Genomic DNA, 19,067 nt, shown 5'->3' with positions numbered 1-19,067 from the left:
CTTGCATGCCATTCATGCACTGGCTGGTTACAAAATGGATTATTATCTGTAGTTATGTGTAGGCGGTAGTGGTTAAGTAAACAATGTGAAATCTCAGTGAGAGGCAGTAAGGGGAAGCTTTGAAAAAAAACATTTATTGGTCCACTTAACACATCAAACCACAGCTGTGCTTTACATGCACTCAATGGAGCTGAAACGTTAAGCCTTTTACATTTCATCAGATACCCCCCTCACAACTAGCTTGGTTTCAGAGGATGCCTTCATTTAGTAAAAGAACAGAACACAGTCATCGAGTACAAGAGAGCACAGGTGGTTGTGAAAAGTGTCACACACCATCTACTGAAGCTGAGGAGTATTCATGGACACGCACACACACTGGCGTAGTGCTGTGGAAGCTGTATGATGGTCGGACAACGTTTTGGATTAGTTTGCCTGGTTGAGGAGCTTCTGGATGTCTCCGTCGATGTCACTGGTGAGGAACCTCCTGCTGTAACGCTTGAACGGCACTCCGTCTGACCCGATAAGGAACTTCTCAAAGTTCCAGGCCACGTCGTTCCTGCAGACCGGGCTCCAGATGATCAACTTTGGGTCGTTCAAAAAAGTGCTTGGCTCATCAATGGGGAATGGGAGACTTTCCTTCAGGAACGTGAACAGGGGATGGGTATTCTTCCCGTTCACATCCACTTTCTCCAGGAGCTGAAACTTTGGCTCAAAGCCGTTTCCAGGACGGACATACTTCAGAGACAAGAGGATTTCTTCGTTCTTGCAGTTCTCCTGCATGAGTTGATGACATTATGTTAAGTCTTGTGATACATGCTTTTGCATCATCTTAAAAAAAGGAACACCATACAAATGTTACAGCAAAATGAAATCATTAAGAGCAGACAGGTTCAGGTCACTGTAAAAAGGTTCAGAGTCTACCCCAGCTTTGTGATCCTAGAGATGTTTATTACTGCAATATAACGGTGTTTTCAGAGGGAATTGAACACCAGATACTGATATGGAAAAGAAAAGTCACAACCTGTGACTAGCACCACTTAAATGGGTTGAAATGTTGACAGTCTGACTTTCTCCAGTCCAGCATTACAATTTCAGCTCCACTTTCCATTAACTCATATTTACAAAAGGTTTATGCTGTCAAGAACAATGTAATTAAATGGGTAATAGATAATTTAATGCTTTACAAACCAGTAATCTGATCAATAAGCCATAATGCACAAACATTTCGGTTACCAGGTTGTGGGACATTATTATGGCATTGATTATGTATATCTTTTGTCAAAGGTGATTGATTTGGATTTTTTTATGTGACTTTTTAGTAATCAGGAAGAACCCCTCCTTTGTAAACTGTTTGACTTCCTACTTCCTGATAGAAGCTTACTGATTATCTGTGCCAGCCTGGTGACATATTAATTACTAACTAATATAGTTACAATGAACAATAAATTACTAACTGACCTAATGTGTATTGCTTGCATCATGGTCGTTAAAGCAATAACCCTCCCCTAACAATCTCAGAACTTACATTATCTGTTAAGTATAACCCGCAAACCCTGCTGCAGGTTCCTCTTTCCTACATATGCAACTATGTTAAAACCGCTTACAATTGTAACATGTAAAATCGAACCTACACTTAAAGGTTTACTTACTTATATAACCATTACACTAGCAATTATAATAAATTAATTGGATTACTGTCCTTGGCTGAGCTTAAAACATGTTAGTAAACTTGGAAACGAGTTGAATGTATAAAGCAGGCCTAAAGTAGCAACATTACTTAAAAAATGTAAAACTGGAATATTATTTCTCAACTAGCAATAGTTCAAAATACATGAATTGTTTCAATTTGAATCGGGACAAATAAAAAACGATGTTAGGAGTTGAGTAAAAGCAATAAAAACACGAAAATACAATGTAATACAAAAAAATAAAGAAAAAAAAATAAATAATAGAGCACAAGTGGATATAACTTTAAGTTCCTCACCTGATGGCCGAACTGATTGCAGGGCACTCCCAGAATCACGAGCCCCTTGCCGGCGTACCGCTCGTGGAGCTCGTTCATCTGGGTGTAATCCCTGGTGGTCGTACCTCAGAGAGACGCCACATTCACAATGAGGACAACTTTGCCCTGCAGTGTGGAGAAATTAAACGTTTCTCCCGTTAAGAGTTTGGCCTCGAAGTCGTAAATTTTTTTAGCCATTATTGTGCCACCTATTTCCCTTTCTCAAGAGTGGCGGAGATACCTGTGTTTTCAACGGAGACACCGGACGTAATTGACGTTCACTGTCTCCTTCAGTTACTAAAACCTATTCTTGAGGTATGGACAAAGAGCTTGAATCTAAGTGGACAAGATAGTTCACGCCCTGTAACCTGTGGGACGCCCCAATTGGACGCCTCACTGTACCGTCATATTAGTAAGTAGGCCTATATGGAAGCTAATTTCAGCCAGAAAAAAAAGAAAGGCATGATGAAAATAAAAATACTCATAGTAAGTCCAAATGATGACATACTAATTCAAATGTTTGACTTAAGTCAAAATAAAATTATCAACAGAGTTGGAGTGGCAATAATTATTTGCAAGTCAGAGCAGCAATTTTTTGAGAAGGGTGTATCTACAGTCTTGCCGACCTACACGACAGACCCCCCAGACCCCTAACCCTAATCCTAACCATCTCGCTGCTCATGCCTAAACCTAACCAAGTAGGTGTGTCATGTAGTAAAGTGTGTGTGTGGAGGTACTGCAATAGACCGCAGATAGACCTAGTTGAATTTTTTTTTTTCACTTATTGCTCTCACTGGCCAAGGGGAAGAGTAAATGTCCATAGTTGTGTAATAACATCTTTGCAGACCAGAAGCCAACACTGCATGGACTGGTTCCAGTTCACACCCTGCAAATCTGTCATTAAATGACATTAAATCCAAAATGTATGCATAGGACTACAAAACAATAGCACATGAAAGCGGCCCACAGCTATAATACATATGACACCCTGCACATGTCCAGGCCAATCATGTTATATGTGTTGTTGACAAAAGGTATGTCAGCAGCACTAACCAGTGCACATTTCTTAAAGGCTGTAATTCATGGCAGCATTAGAGATGAAATGATGGTTGATCATTTTATCAGTTTTCAAGACCATCCCAAACTCAATCTTTTGTTGTCGAATATGATTGGCTGAGGGAGAGAGGGAGACCTGGAGATAGACATGAGTAAGATGAAAGCCATAGAACCACAAGGGAAAGACCTTCGAAGTCCTAATAGCCTGAATGATACTGGATTTTTGAGGTGGAATATCAATATTGATATTTGAGAGTTTGAAATTTTTTTTTTTTATATATAAACACACATAATTTTTGATAAGGATTTCTTAGTTATTACTTTTTAAAGAATTGTGAGCAAGATATTTAGCAGGACATTTTACAGCTGAAAAATAAACATGTCAGTGCTCTCTGGTGGAAAAACTATTTAATGGAGAGACTGGAATTACCTCAGACATATTTTTGGCATTGTGCTGCAATTTCTTGTTACTTATTGCCCGACATATACACTAATACCCATTTATCTGCAGTGAAGCTAATATCAACCAATATATTGGCCCATAGCCCCTAACAAATTACTATATGATTCAAAATTTTGACTTAATATCTAATTCGGATTTAATAAATCTAATAATTTTAACTAAGCAAGGCGAAATCTTGATTTAACATTTCATAATTTTGATTTAATAAATTCCACCTATTTAATCCATTTCATTTTTTCATGTTGGCATTGGCCTCCGTACATTTTAAATGCAGTGAGACATGCAGGGTAATACAGAGAACAATAAGCAATGAATAACAGAAAAAGTAACGATTTATAAAAGAAACAAATTAAAGAACAACAAATGCACTGATACTATGAGTTAATATTGTAAAATATTGCTGCTGTAGGTCAAATGTGGAAAGTAACTGAGGGGACACAGGTTTATTTCAGCAGTACCTACTGCTAACTGTTTATTTCAGGGCAGGCACAGTTCATTCATTTTGCTGAAAATTATGCTACAACACGTTGGTTTGGGAGGAATATCCTGTTTTCTTGGAAAACAAAATTGTTCGTTAACTTCGTAAATCAAGACGTTGGTAAGTAAACCAGTAGTTATTAGTCAATAAACTAACGTTAGTAAGGCGAAGACGGAGGCAGGAATCAGTGAAGCATCTTGATCAACTGTACTCTCCGACGTGAGTGCACAGGTACAACGCTCTGCGGTTGTGCATGTTTACTGACACGGCGTATACCGGAAAGACTCTGTATATTATTAGCAAGTCCAGGAAGACCTAACCCCGCCCAACAACGGGCAAGTTGTTTAAAAAAAACACGCAGGCCTGAGGCTAGAAACTTAGAGACCGTCTAAAACATGTTGTAACGTTGAACGAAGCGCCCCTTTTAACAGCACAAGAGTGAAACCAGTTATCAGAGTCACCTATAAAGGAGCTACATACAAACCCCATATTTGATTTATTCGATATTCTCAGACGTATGGGGCATTTATTTCTAGCTGCCATCCTTGTTAGCTTGCTAAACTAAATGAAGAGGATCCCTTACTGCGGTTGATGACGTGCGCAGCACATTGGCGCGGAATTACGTTTTGTAACTGCTGACTGAGAGTGAAGTGAAGTCGTCTGTGGACTCGTCTACCTATGAAAAGTATGTCTCACTCTTATCCTTCTGAATGATCTGGACAGTCAAACAACAGAACCTCGATATAGCACTAACTGTTACATATAAGGGATGTCATGTTATTGTAATTGAATTACTGAGCTAACTAGCTACTGTATGTTTGCTGTATACGTAACATTATGAAGTGACTCGTTACTTATTGAACGTGCAACAACACGTTCGCTTGTTTGTTACTGTGGATGCTAACCTTGTCTTTCAATTAAAACTTTTGACCTTTATAATCCATCAGATGATGCGCAAAAAGCGACGCTCATCTGTGGATAAGGGCGAGGGAGCAGCTGCTACAACCACTAGTAAGTTTTATGTCACATCAAAACAGTCCGTTGTTTTGATTTTTTGCCAGTAACGTACAGGGTCTAAGTGATGTCCATCATCTAGCCCACCAGAAACGTTATGTCTAAATGCAAATTAGATATTTCAGGAGCATGACATAGTGTGACAGGAACACTGCATGTTTCATAACTCAGTGATTCTCAAAGTGGGGTCAGGGGACCCCCAGGGGTCTTTTAGGGGGGTCCATTGGGTCCCCAGTAAAAGGGGAATAATTTATTTTCACTATAATTCCATCCATAAGTAACACAATAACAGAATGTATGACGACTTTGGTCATGGGTTTCATACACTTTCTGTAATAAAACATTTAAAGCAAATGTCTTATCAGATGGGGGAACCTGGGACAAAACCTTATCAAATGGGTGTCCGTGGTCTAATTTGTGTCAGTTTAGGGATCCTTGACATGAAAAAGAACCATTGTGACAACTCACTGAGATTAACTTAACAACCAACTTGACAACAACAACACCTCATCCCATTCCTTTCATGAAACATCAACACCCCGGCTAACTAATTTCTTACATGAGAAGCCATGTAGTTGATTTCCACTTGATACTGTTTTTTTATGAAGGGTTTATTCTCTTCTCTACATAGAAGTAAAGAAGAGTCGCAGTGCTGGTGGGAAGCAGAAGGAAGCTGTTGCAGAAGAGACTAATGAAAGTGTATTTGGCGTGTTTCTGCGAGGGGCAGGTGTCACCTTGAAACAAGGTGCCACATCCAACGAGATTGGTAAATGCCGTCAGTCCAAGTTTTAAAACACACCAGGCCAGTAAATAAAATCAGCCATTCACTTGCATCTGTATCTTTTCCCCCTCTAGCTGTCGACCAAGTAGTTTTCCAAAAAAGGATACAGAAACAACTACAGAAGAGTCCCCGATACCCTGGTGTGAGTATTTGCACCATCCCATTAATTTGTTATTCAGTTACTTGAGTTTCATTGCCATTTCATTGCTCAGATTGTACAAGAATTCATCAGCGGTTTGGAGTCTCATATTGAAGATCCTGAGAGGTTTAGAAATTGCCTCCTCCCATGTGTTCCACGATTGCCTGATGGAGACTCCAGGTAACTGTTATAAAGAAAGGCAATCTCTTGCCATACTAAGCTCATGCTAGGAGTTTGTATTGTTTAACAAACTGACATGTTTTCCTCTGTGTTGTAGTTGTGTCAGCTCATTTCAGGAAAGTCTGCTCCGTATGCTGTTGGGGATTGAAATGCTACAGGTATGATTGTCTTCATAGATTCTGCTGAACATAACTGCATTGCCTTGTCACAAAGGATGCTTTCTGCTATACAGCATACACGTGTTTTGTGCAAAGTAAAAAAAATTCCACACACATTACATCTGTATCTCAAATCCTTAATCATCTGCTTTTCTCTTTGATGTAGACTTTGATCATTAACACCTTGCTTGAGAAACTCCCTGAATTTATGTTGGATGGGTCAGTATTTCATGAGTTTATTTGACCTTTTTTTTTTTTTTTTTACACAAGTTTTTCCATTGGCTTATTTTTCTAAAGGTGATCTTGTTCTGTCTCTCCTAGTGCTGGCGATGGCGGTCTCAGTATTCCTTGCATAATTATTAACCAGCTGAAATGGCTAGACAGAGTTGTGGACAGCAAGGTAGTCATTTCTGTGATGATGGGGTTTGTTGCATGTACAGTAATCACAAACACGACAAGGTGTTTTTATTTTTGCTGATCTGTCACATTTAGCTCTGTAATTATGTATTTCTTCTTCATATCAGTCACCACCAAATTCTCGATGGTGGCGTGCTTGTTTATTTTCTCTGTGTCCTGTTAATTGCAGGAGTTGGCAGCTAAGCTCATGGAGCTGGTGTCTGTTGCACCGGTGGAGGTTCAGCGTGACATCATCACCAGTCTGCCAGAGATACTGGAGGACTCCCAGCACAATGACATAGCCAGGGAGCTCAAGTATGTACAGTAAACCTTTACTACAGATCTGCAGCTGCCTGTTATCTGTGGTTTCAAAGTTGCTGAATATACCATCATTATCTCACATCACATCATATTCTCTGTAGCTCTTTACTCCAGGAGAACACTCAGTTGACTGTGCCCATCCTGGATGCCCTCTCTAGTCTGAACCTCAGCTCCTCATTACTGACAGAGGTAGCTCACACACTGTTACACTCATGTTTGATGAAATATTGAAGGTGTCATGGATGTTACTCTGCTGTCTCAGAACAACTGTCTAGTCTGTTAATTGTGGAAATTAAGGCGTGTTTAATCAAACTTTCTTGCATTTTATATTTCCCCCTGACTGTGGTGCTTAAGAACTAATAATAATAATGCACTTATAACTGATATCTCAGGTTCGTGGAGCAGTTATGACCACTTTGGCTGCTGTGCAACTGGAAGACCTGCCTGTGGTGGTCAAGTTCATCCTGCACTCTGTCTCAACCTCTGATGCGTATGAGGTCAGAGCTCCGAGTCATGTCCACAGCATTTTGCATTTAAAAAAACATAACCTATCAATTGGTGTTTTTCTACTGCCTGTTTATATTTTGAAGTCAAGAAGTTTGGTGTTTTCTTGTTGGCAGGTGGTGTGTAACCTTCGTAAGAAGCTGGAGCTGGAGCATTGTGTTCTCCCTCCCGTGCTGCAGGCATCCCAGAGCCGTCTGAAGAACAAAGGAGCAGCAGTGTAAGATGACAGAGATTCTAGTTGTCTCACAGCTATACGTCAATACATGTTGTGGGGAATCTACAGTGTTTTGAAGTAGGCCAGCAGGTTCTGTGATCTAATAAGTCTGGTTTTGTAACAGGTCGGCTTCTACACCAGCAGCTTGCAGCAGCCAGGACAGTATTACATTGATATTGGACGGCATCAAGTCAGCTGTCCGATTCCAGAAAACCATATCTGAAGCTTGGCTCAAGGTGGGAAATTGATTAGTTTTTAAGCCCTCTTTCTTTAATTGATCAATAGATGCTGACACTTTTGAATTTTAGAGAGACCAACAGTCTCAGTTGTAGTGTTGCTGACTATATTTTTACTGTTCTTAATAGGCAATAGAGTCTGTGGATGATGTGGAGGACCATAAGGTGAGTGGCGTCTCCTCTGTTCAGGGTATCCCGTAAGAAATGGGTTATTGTAGGTGCTTAGATTCCATTGTGGATGGATGTTTCCACAGTGGTTTATAAAATTTTAAAACATTTTGGCTATTGTGCAGGAAGTGTGGATACTTACAGGAAAATACTGTCTTTCACTTCTCATCCACATAGACATTTGGATTTGATGATGAAAGAATCATTTATTATTTGTAGATACACCCAGTTAACAGTTTTATTTCTCAGCCCTAATTGGCATACATCACACTGTACACTGACAAGTTTGGAGAAAATTTGACATTTGAAGATCAAAAAGATGTAGAAAACCTTTTTAATGTATCACATTTGTGTGTGTCTGTATATCTACATCTCTTTTTAAAATGTTCTCTGCCATGTCAGGTAATAGATCTGCTGGTGCTGTTCATCCTCCACTCCACCAATGCCAACCAGAGCCGGCGAGGGGCAGAGAGGGTGCTGAAGGTCAAAGTGAGGACTGGACAGATCCAGGAGGCGCTTCTACAAAAGACCTTCAGGGACTACATTCAGGTGGGTTACTCTGCTGACATACAAGGTTATGAGTTTGTGTGAACAGTGAAGTGCAGTACGCTATATTGTTTTACTGATGTGATGATTCTTTGTCGTTACTTATGGTACCGTAGGTCATGCGAGGGTATTTCCCTTCTATCCTGGCCCTGGCTCAGAGTTTGTTGCACTCCCCTGACCCCTGCGTGGTACCTTTTGGTGGACACATGTACCGACACTCATTCACTGCGTTTGACTCTTACTGCCAACAGGTGAGTTTGGGATACATTTTTGAACATGCATAAGTGTGTCTATCTGTTTTTTGGATATATAAATGTATCTAGGTCATTTTCATAGCATCCTGTGCAATCATTTAGGAGGTGGTGGGCTCTTTGGTGACTCATGTGTGCAGCGGTGTGGGTGGGGAGGTGGACATGGCCCTGGAGCTGCTCTCTGGCCTGGTTACAGAAAAACCCTCAGAAATGGCACTGTATGCTGTTTTTGTCAAGGTAAGGAGGTGATCACTTACCTTTATCCCACATGATTATCATAATAAGGTGCAGTATCATACCATTGTGTTTGGATTAGTTTTTAGCTGACCTTTATATTTGATACAGGGAATCTTGGACTACATGGACAACCTCACGCCACAGCAGATCCGCAGACTCTTCCACCTTCTGAGCAGATTGGCATTTGGGCAACAGCAGCAGGGAGCTCACATCCAGGTGCACAGTCACACTGTCTTTTTATTCAAACACTGTTCAGGCCTTTTCATGTCATCATTCCACCTCTGACCCGCCTCTGTCATTCATTTCCTCCCCTCAGGATGACATGCACATAGTCATCCGCAAACAGCTCTCCAGCACCGTGCCCAAATACAAGCGCATTGGCATCATCGGTGCCGTCATGATAGTAGGCAGCATGGGGGCCCTCAGGTAAGGACTTTTTCTCACAGGCATTAGATAAACAAGTATTTCTCATGTTTCAATTTAACTCTCTGTCTCCTCCCAGGCCTAAAGCTGAGTCACAGAACGGGTCGTTACCCCAGGAAACACTGAGACAGGTACGTATTAGATGTTAAAATGATCAGAATAAAAAATGTATACGTAGTAGGATCATTTTAGGTATATTTTTAGGAGTTTTTATTTGTACTTTGTTTTATACTTTTATTTCAGTTTAATATTCCTTTGAGATTTCAGTTGGGATTTTACTTACAGCTGATATCCATAACTTTTGCTACATTCAGGTATTTCATGAACATATTACTAAAAGAATTTCAGAACAGGTTACTCTATTATTGTAATCTGTATTGTCCAATAAAAGATTAAGTTATATTAATTCTTTTCAGATTTTCAATGAACCTCAGTAAGACTGAAAACCTACCTGTAAATAAAAAAATCAATTTCAAAACAATAGGATTTATAAGAAGACAAGATGGCTTTCTTTCACTTTTTTGCCAATCATATTTTTTATAACTTTGATAATAATGTTTATATGATTTACATTTGCTACCGAGGGGGGTTCGGGTAGGATCAGTGTACCTCAGGGTATATAGTAAGTAAAGAAATAACCCTCAGTTGATGGACGTGGACATGTGTTCAAGCACCTGTATCAACACATATCCATCCTGCTTAAGTACAGAGTCATCAGATACTAGAACACCAGTTGTTCAACCATTGCTGAACCTGCGCTTTGACTTCCCTGCAAAAAAAGGAATTTCCATGTTGCAAATTTCAAAATGTCACATTGTTATTATTAATTGAGCTAAGGTGTGAGGAAAATTATCTCCATTCTAGTTATTGAACACCGTATGATTGCAACTGCAAGTTCCTGGTAGATAAACACATACGTGTGTTGTTTGTTGTAGGTGACGGCCCTGTTGGAACTGGTGCAGTCGAGCAGTGAAAGCTCACCTGAGGCTGCAGCTCTGTACTATGATGAACTGGCCAACCTAATACTGACCTCTATGCTGGACCCACAGGTGCAGGTGTGTCTCAAACTAACATTCATCATGCTTCTTATCTGAAGACTCTTTTAATCTCTTGTTTTATAACTGCGTGTCTACTAAATTTTTCAATTGAATATAGATACCATTACTGATATGCTGTCAGCTTTACAATATGCAGCTTTACAACTACTGCATGATTAAGCATTTTGGTCCTGTTATCTTCCACATGCCAACAGGAAATGATTGGAAAGAGTGTCTTGGATGACTTCCAGGAAGACTTTGTGGTGGATCTAGGACCAGACATAACAGGGTTAGTGATGGGCAGCTTGCAGTATTAGAAGTTACTTGTTTCAACATGCTAATTACTATAAATAGTGTCATTAATTTTTCCTGTCTGTTTGTCTCAGTTCCTTCCCATTCCCAGTCCATTTGATGTACAACCTGGATGAGGACGAGAGTCAGGGAGGCATTGCCATCAACCTGATGCCTCTACTGGCCAAAGACCTCCAGAACAAAGGAGAGCAGCAGAGTAAAACCAAGAAGGCACACAAGTCAGTCGCCCCACTCCCACCTCCTTTAGCAAGTTTATGTAATCAGGGGGATTAGATTTGTTTCTCACTGTATTTTCTCTCTGCAGGCGAGTGTCACCTCTCTGTCTGTCTCCGTTTTTTCGTCTCCTGAGGCTGTGTGAGGAGAAACGGCACCAGGGAGACCTAGAGGAAATTGATGCCCTGCTTGGTGAGGAAGTTGCACATTTCTCATTGGAAACCAGTTTGTTCTCATTTCTGTGGCTGTAAAATAATATCTGCCTGTGTGTTTGCATTTTCTGGATCACAGGCTGCTCTCTGGTCCTGACAGACATGGATATAGTAGAAAAAATAGAGAGCCTGTCAAAAGCTGAGAGGGATTTCCTCTGTACTTTGCTCTTTCACACCATCAACTGGTTCAGAGAGGTAACTTTGTATGTTTGATTTGTACAAAAATTTGCATAAAAGTAATTTGTGTTGAGAGCTGTGTTTTACTGGTGTGTTGTGATAGGTCATAAACGCCTTCTGTCGGCAAAAAGAAACTGAGATGAAGATGAAAGTGATGACTCGTCTGCAGAACATCACCTACCTTCAGTCACTGTTGGAGAGGGCTCTGGCAGGTGTGTATTTAATCCACCTTAATAATACCTTGAGGTCTCAAAATCTTCCCATTATGCTCTGTGCCCCTGCTAAGTGTTTTAAAATGAAATACTTTGTATACATTTGTGTTTCAGGAACACCTGGCTATGTTCCACCTCTTGCTAACTTTGATGGAGAAAGCACAGATGGGATTATACTTAGTTCCACTGCTCCTGTGAATAAGGCAAAGAAAGGTAACCGTAAACCATAGAGGATATTTTATCCTATTTTCCTTATAAAACCAAATACTCTGGATAAGGAAAAAAGCACTAACATAACTGTCTTAACTCACATGTGTTGTTAAGATGGCTCAGGAAAGAAGAGGAAGGCTCCTGGTAAGAATTCCTCAGGTAACAACTCTCAACTTGAGGAGGGGATGGAGGCAGATGAAACTCAGCAGGTAAACTTTGACCTCTTACTTTAATCTGTATTTAATGTTCATTTAACTGAACTGAAAAAGCGGATTGTGTTTGTTCTGAAAGAGCAGCCGGAGAAGGAGAAGGAGAAGGAGAAGGAGGTCCGGCAGGGGGTCAGTCTGGTGTCCTACCGGCAATTTTTCAGGGAGCTGGACATGGAAGTGCTTAGTGTGCTGCAGTGTGGCTTGCTGTCCCGCTCGCTTCTGGACTCTGAGCTCAACACCAAGGTAAGACAAGATTCGTTTTTTCCTGATTAAAGAGCCTACGACCCACTTGTTTGCTAATTTGATTTGAATTTTAAATCAAATTGTGTCTGTGGATTACACCTCAGAGGGTAACTGCTCAGCTAGCCTCTGATACTAAAATTACTTTTTAAGCAGCAGCATTCAAATTCATTTGGATTGTAGTAGAATCATTGTCATTTATGCCAGTGAAGAGTAATAACTAATACACATTTTGAAATCTCCTGTAATAATACTACTTTATGTAGGTGCGAGAGGAGGTCCTGCTGGGTCCTGCTGAGCTGGTTTTCCTGCTAGAGGATATGCTTCGCAAACTGGAGTTCTGTCTCACAGCTGCACCTGCCAAGAGAGCTCCTTTCCTAAAGGTACGGGAAAAAGCGAATGCATATAGAGTGAGCATACAGGTGATAAACACAGATCAGAAAAAAACAAAAATTTCCAAACTTGTGTGAGAATGTGCAAGTCTTTGAAAGGTGTGGCATTGAGAAAAACTGTTGCTCTGTCACATTACACATTTTAGGTTGTCATTGATTTAAACTTATTATAAAATGCATTATTGTTTTCCTAGATTTTCTGATGAAGCAAGTAAATTAAGGCCTGAAGAATGTAAACTGTCTGAATCTGTCCTTAGTCACCCATGATAAGACGTGAAGAAGTTCTTAGTGTCAATGGCATTTAGTTACAACTGTGTAAAACTCCAACATGTAAGATTATATGAGCCAAAACTTTGTGAAATATTTTGTTGTGTAGGGAAGGACCGATAAGAGTGTGGGCTTCTCACACCTACAACAGAGGAGTTCCAAGGATATTGCTTCCTGCTGTGTTCAGCTGCTGCCGGCCCTCTGCTCACACTTGGAGAACTGTCACAACCATTTTCAGGTACAAAATTGTTTACCCTCCGGAGTTATAAGTGAAGGCAACATCTTTTTCTTTCAACTCTCTTATATGCTATATTGATTTTTTTTTTTTTCTTCACAGACATTGCTGTCTGAGAACAACGGTGTCGTGGATGGACCTGCCACAGATATTCAGGAGCACCAGCTCATGTCATCAGGCTATCAGCTGCTCCTACAGGTCCTGAATACCACCTTCAGCTGGTGAGGAGGAGTAACACCACAGATTTCCACGTCAGATTTTAAATATTTTAGCTATGGAGCATTAGAGCGGTATTCCTTTGTATCAGTGTGTCTCTGGCTCCTGTTAAGTTTGGTCCCTGATATGTGTGATATTCACCGGTCAGGTCTGGATTCAGCCAGCCAGGCCAGCGCAGCTTACTGAAGAAGGCTCTGGGAGTTTTGGCTGAACGACTCAAAGAGGGAGGTGCTGAGATGAACATGGAGCAGCTTGTAAAGTGAGTAATAAAGGTTAAGAGTTGGAAAGTATAAACCTCTATATATCATACTTAAAAAAAAAAAAAAAGTTATTCAGCTTTTGTGACCTTTTCACTGCAACAAGGCAAATATTGCTTACAATGCTCAAAAAATAACAACTGCAGGATATATCGCACAATTCTCTTAATGACTAAATATCAAAAGAAGAGCCATTCTTTAAGTGCAACTGTAACCAATTCTGCAGTAGTCATAGAAATAAATCTATTATTTAATAATAGATTAAATGGGCCCAGCAAAGAACCAGGCACATTGACAAAATGTTCTAACAGGGAGCACATTTGTGTTTTTGTGCGATGACGGAATAAAATGTATTTATGTCCACTTTTTGCTTTGTTCAGACACAGCTTCAAGTACCTGCTGAACTTCCGCAGCACAATGCCGAGTCTCAGCACAGCGTTGTGTCTCTCCCAGCTTCTGTCCACTGTGTCAGAGAGAGGAGGGAACCCTGCTGCCTACAGAGAGCAGACCGGTCAGTCTGATATGTTGCCCCTTTTAAATCCACTTGTCTACTATCCAGTGAACTGTGGTGACAATTGGCTGGTTTTTCTTCTTAGCTTCCCTTGCACGACGTTTCCTGAGCCAAGAGTGGGTGACAGCCAGCGGTGAGAAGGAGCGAGGGAACAAATTCAATGAAGCACTTCAGACTCTCCTACGGTGTGTCTGCATGACATAAATGCACAAAACAAAGAAAAGTTATATGCATAGTGCAAACAACATGCTTGTGTGTATACATCAAACTAAGTCGGTAGTGTGATGTGGAAATAATTCATCAAATTGACGGATTTAAATGTTTATGTAGAATAAAAAGGTGCTCAGGAGCATCATCTGTATAAAAGCTAGCCTCTGTGTTTATGAGTCTGTTATATGGTTGCATGTGTGGTATTATTTCAATGCAAACTGCTTAGAGAAATTACCCATTGACTATGTGGTGCATGATTCTACAGTGGGCAGTGCAAACAGCAAACAAACAACACATATCTACATTTTTAATCGTAATGTCTGTATCTGTTCTTTGCTCTCTGCAGCGTCTACCTGGTGCATGTCGATGATATTCTGAAGGCAGTGGAGGAAATAGCTGGAGAAGGAATCCCTGAGCTCCTCAATGCATCCAAAGATGATATGAGCTCTGCATCCTGGCCCACTCTCAACAGGTAGATTTCCCCCCATCCTCATCACCATCAGTCCTCTGTGTTTACCGTAGTTATCTTGGGGTAAAATGGAAAGTTGTTTGTGAGTGATTATACAACAGAAGCTTCAGCCAAGCAGATAGATCGATCCATGTGTTCCCACCATCCTGCTTTGGTACTAACAGTAGCACTTAGTTGCATCACCATGTAATTGTAATTACAATAAATCAGCCATAGCAGAGGTATATTCAGCCATATTGTTATTATTCTGTTGTTCATTCTTTCATCACTTTTTTCTCTTTCAGGCAGACATTCCTGGTTTTCTATAAAGTGTTGATGGCAGAGCTGGAAAAAGCTGTCCGGAAGATTCCAGCTGGCAAAATCAGTGACAACACGGAGGTCAGCCACTAGGTGTTGCACTTCACAATGTTTTCTCTTTGTTTGTAACTGCAACTTTCCAGCCTGCAGAGCATTTTGAGTGTGCAGTATGAATTCGTCATGAATAGTCAGCTTCCACAACTGTCTGTTTTCCCAAGTATTGACATGAGTTAGACCACGTTACATGCCCTTCTTCTAGGCCCAGAGTGAGAAGCTGCTGACATGGAACCTGGCTGTCAGAGACTTTCACATCCTGGTCAACCTAGTGAAGGTACATCAGCTGTAAATGTCTAACAAACAGATTTATTTTTTTACCTATTTCCAGCATTCAGCTACTATTGGGTCAGATGTATGCATACTATTTGAAGGGCCATTGTTATAATCGTCATCATTCAGTTTCATCACTTTTATCTTACCTCATCTTTTTTTCATTAGATTAACAAGTGTTTAAGTGAAGCTCATCTGCTCACCTATTCGTCCTCTAATCTCTTCACACAGGTGTTTGATACTAGGCTGGTGCTCAATGTGTGCCTGAAGGTGAGTTTGTTCTGCATGTCAGGGAAGATTTAACATTCAGGTGTAGCTGCTGTGACTTTGTACTAAGGGATTATGATGTTGTTATCGGTAGTACGGCCGCCTTTTCCTGGAGTCTTTCCTGAAGTTGGGAATGCCGCTACTGGACTACAGTTTCAAAAGGCACAAGGTACAAATTAAATTTCTTCTCAGTTACAGTCAGTAAACATCATACTAAGCTGGGTGTCATTGTGAAATTGTGTTTGTAGAAAGTTTAGTTTCTTGACCTCAGTTTTAGTACCTCTGGAAACAACATGCAGTTACAGTAAACTTTACTCATAGTCATTTGCCCTGTTTCTGCTTTAATATAAACAAAAAGTCATCCAACCCGCCCCTCCTGACATTCTGCAGCACTAATCTCATCAATAACACTTACAGTTTACTAATGGTGTTTATACGTGTTGTTATTTAGACAAATATTTAGCCATTATTTTATCAAGACACATTGTATTGTGGCACAACATTATTCAGAAATTCCACAGTGATTAAACAAGACTTTCTCATTTATATTTGAAAAAAAGTATTATTTTTAAATTGTTGTTTGTACAGAAAAACAGTCTGTGTTTTTGTGTAAAATTAAGTGCTGCCAGTGCATTGACTGTGTGTGATATGACGTCTTTAAGGAGGATGTCCAAAGCCTGCTGAAGACCTTCCAGCTCAGCACCCGGCAGCTGCATCACATGTGCGGACATTCGAAGGTAGCTATAGACTATACCGTTTCTAGCTCATTTCTGTCTATATTTTTAGTTGTAAACATCTCTCTACCTACATTTGTGCAGAAGCTACTAATTAAGAAGTTTAAAATATTGCCATTACCTCAGAAAAATAGATATGAGCAGGAGAAAGCTTGGTTTCTGACAGATGAGGAGTAGAGTTTCCTAATGGACCTCACATAGTATAATGTTATTATTTATACTTGTGTAAATGTCATTGTGCAGGGAGTCAAGAGGCAGCAATGTGATCTTTTCTTTTCTCTTATTATTTTTGAAACCTAAAATATCAGCTTCCTACCGGGTAAAGAAGTCTAGACAGTACTGATGATAATGTGCCGGTGTTCATTAACTAAGTAGCCTTGTCATAATGTGTTGGCGCTCAGATTCACCAGGATACAAGCTTGACCAACCACGTTCCCGCGTTGAAGAAGAGTCTTGAGCTGTTTCTTTACAGAGTGAAGGCCATGCTGACACTCAACAACTGTCAGGAGGCGTTTTGGATGGGCAATCTGAAGAATCGCAACCTGAAGGTATAATTTTATTGAAGTTGTATTAATGTGTTTCTGTTTATTTTGTTTATTTTTGAGCCATGGACTTATAAGAGTGATATATTGTCTGCTGCAGGGTGAAGAGATTCTCTCTCAGAGGTCACAAGAAAGTGAGGAGGAGGAGGAGGAGGAGGAGGAGGAGGAGGAACGTTCATTACCCCCTCAGGAACAGTCAGAGGAAGAGGTACTGTCTATGTCTTCAGAATTTCTAAATTTGTTAAAACTTTTATTGTTTGCATTGATCACAAATGAGAATATTTTATTCATAGTAGTTTAGTTTAATATGAAAAACAAATAGGTTTGGTTCTGTAACATTTTGAGACAATGTGACTTTTACACAATCAGTGGTGAATTGAACAAGAATTAGCTGACAAAACTTAAAATGAACTCAAAACTGCATACACAAATTATTAGGTAATTAGTGCAAATGGTGATGGGTTTCAAAACAACAACCTGGGAAGAGTATGGAGATTTAGGGGCATATAAGAAAATCATGGAATGAGGAAAAAGCTTAAATAATTTATACCAAATTGATTACACCTCTTTTCAAAAACTGAGCAAATATGTAAATAAATAACAGAAAGTGGCTTAAAAGATCGGCAGGACAAGTTTTATCAAGACATAAGCAGCACACAGTAGTAATATGTTAGTTATATAATTCAGCCAAACAGCTTCCTGTCACTGCCGCTGAGTCCGTCAATACTTTGTGAAGTCTTGATATACAGGTCAGTTAACAGGCAGTTGAAAAATGTAGAGGTCAGTGGGCTGATAAGAATAACTGGTAGAGTTCTGTAGCAAGCTAATGATTAGTGGCGGACACAGTTAACAGGGAAACTGTTTAATATGGTGTCAGTTCCAAGATCCTGTTATCTGTAGTTTTAGGCATTTTTAAGACTTTCTCTTCAACTCTGCTTTATGCAAGCATGTTCATAACTTCAATTTGTCTCATGTGTTTTCCTTCAGGCCCAGGACAGTGACTCTGAGGGAAGTAAGCAGGTCAACAGAATAGAAGATGGTGATCAGGATAGTACAGATGACTCTGATTAACGTTTTCTGATAAAAACATTATTTTAAACTTTTATATTTGGGTCAGAAGCCCATTGGTGGATCACTTTTTGAAGTTTCAAATGTCCGAGGGGTTTTGGTGGCTTTTTACATGGACACTTTCCAAATGTATCAAATACTGATATAGGATCAATTTTATATATATATATATATATATGAAATCACATTTCTTGTATTCTTATGCATGTGGCAATAATACTGTTGTAAGCACATTAAGGGAGTCATGAGAAGCATTTATGTACTTCCACAGGTTAAAGCATGCCTAATAATTAGGTGTTTTCACAGTGTCATATGTTTTATTCTATTTGTTTGCCAACAAAATAAAGTATTTGTGTTTGTTGAGATTATTTCCATCTGATTTGTCATTTGGTATTAAATATATTCTATTATTATTTTTTGCCACCTGGTTGATTCATTTTAGCCTACCATTGCATAAAAAGCCCCCATAAATGATCATTTAGAGATTTAGAAAAGTGCAGATAATAACCATGAGTTCTGATACTGAAACAAAATGATTTTCCAAGCATCTTCTCAAAACAGTCAAATACTGGTGATGTATGGGAAGAGAACACCACAGTACACTGATCTTTGTTCCTGATAAATCCCAAAAAAGAGGGACACTACTGATTAGCGTAAACTTTAAAAGAAGGCAAGCAATCTTTGATACACTGAGGTCCTAAACATGTAAAAACAGGACTTGATGGTTTAAACTCTTGCCACACAAAAGTTAGGATTGTGAGAAAAGCCTCACTGAGATTAAAAACACATTTTCAAGAGTCAGAGAAACAACACAAGACAGGTAACACAACATATACTGTGTCACAAAATAATCCAAGGTTGTGGTTAGACTGCGAACACTCTTAGA

At 39.8% G+C, this 19,067-nt stretch overlaps 2 protein-coding genes across 3 annotated transcripts; one reads left to right on the top strand and one right to left on the bottom strand.

Annotated features, from left to right (window-relative positions):
• Positions 1-122: 122 nt before the first annotated feature.
• On the bottom strand, positions 123-2,319 carry gpx1b (glutathione peroxidase 1b). The gene is made up of 2 exons (XM_067587419.1): positions 1,985-2,319; positions 123-774 (listed from the first exon to the last, which is right to left on the bottom strand). Exons 1-2 carry the CDS (start codon positions 2,198-2,200, stop codon positions 424-426), a joined length of 567 nt encoding a protein of 188 aa, XP_067443520.1. The 5' UTR covers positions 2,201-2,319; the 3' UTR covers positions 123-423.
• Positions 2,320-3,773: 1,454 nt separating this feature from the next.
• fancd2 (FA complementation group D2) lies at positions 3,774-18,549 on the top strand. 2 transcript variants are annotated; one of them, XM_067587415.1, is made up of 44 exons: positions 3,774-4,684; positions 4,947-5,010; positions 5,645-5,779; positions 5,869-5,936; positions 6,007-6,113; positions 6,211-6,271; positions 6,438-6,490; positions 6,593-6,671; positions 6,858-6,982; positions 7,090-7,177; positions 7,381-7,485; positions 7,609-7,709; positions 7,831-7,942; positions 8,072-8,107; positions 8,513-8,659; positions 8,773-8,907; positions 9,013-9,144; positions 9,253-9,360; positions 9,461-9,570; positions 9,647-9,698; positions 10,503-10,622; positions 10,820-10,893; positions 10,991-11,134; positions 11,221-11,321; positions 11,421-11,536; positions 11,622-11,730; positions 11,845-11,943; positions 12,055-12,149; positions 12,243-12,392; positions 12,656-12,772; positions 13,158-13,286; positions 13,386-13,504; positions 13,648-13,758; positions 14,137-14,267; positions 14,353-14,452; positions 14,824-14,949; positions 15,231-15,324; positions 15,503-15,574; positions 15,802-15,840; positions 15,932-16,006; positions 16,500-16,574; positions 16,973-17,119; positions 17,214-17,321; positions 18,101-18,549. In XM_067587415.1, the coding sequence occupies exons 2-44, from the start codon at positions 4,947-4,949 to the stop codon at positions 18,182-18,184; spliced, it is 4,353 nt and encodes a 1,450-aa protein (XP_067443516.1). In that variant the 5' UTR covers positions 3,774-4,684; the 3' UTR covers positions 18,185-18,549. The 2 variants fall into 2 exon arrangements, with proteins under 2 accessions (XP_067443516.1, XP_067443514.1); XM_067587413.1 differs by having other exon boundaries at positions 3,775-4,684; positions 12,237-12,392.
• The last annotated feature ends 518 nt before the right edge of the window (positions 18,550-19,067 follow it).

This window comes from Thunnus thynnus, chromosome 4 (assembly GCF_963924715.1).
Source record: "Thunnus thynnus chromosome 4, fThuThy2.1, whole genome shotgun sequence".
Lineage (NCBI taxonomy): Eukaryota > Metazoa > Chordata > Actinopteri > Scombriformes > Scombridae > Thunnus > Thunnus thynnus.
This window is presented reverse-complemented; position numbering and strand designations above follow the sequence as displayed.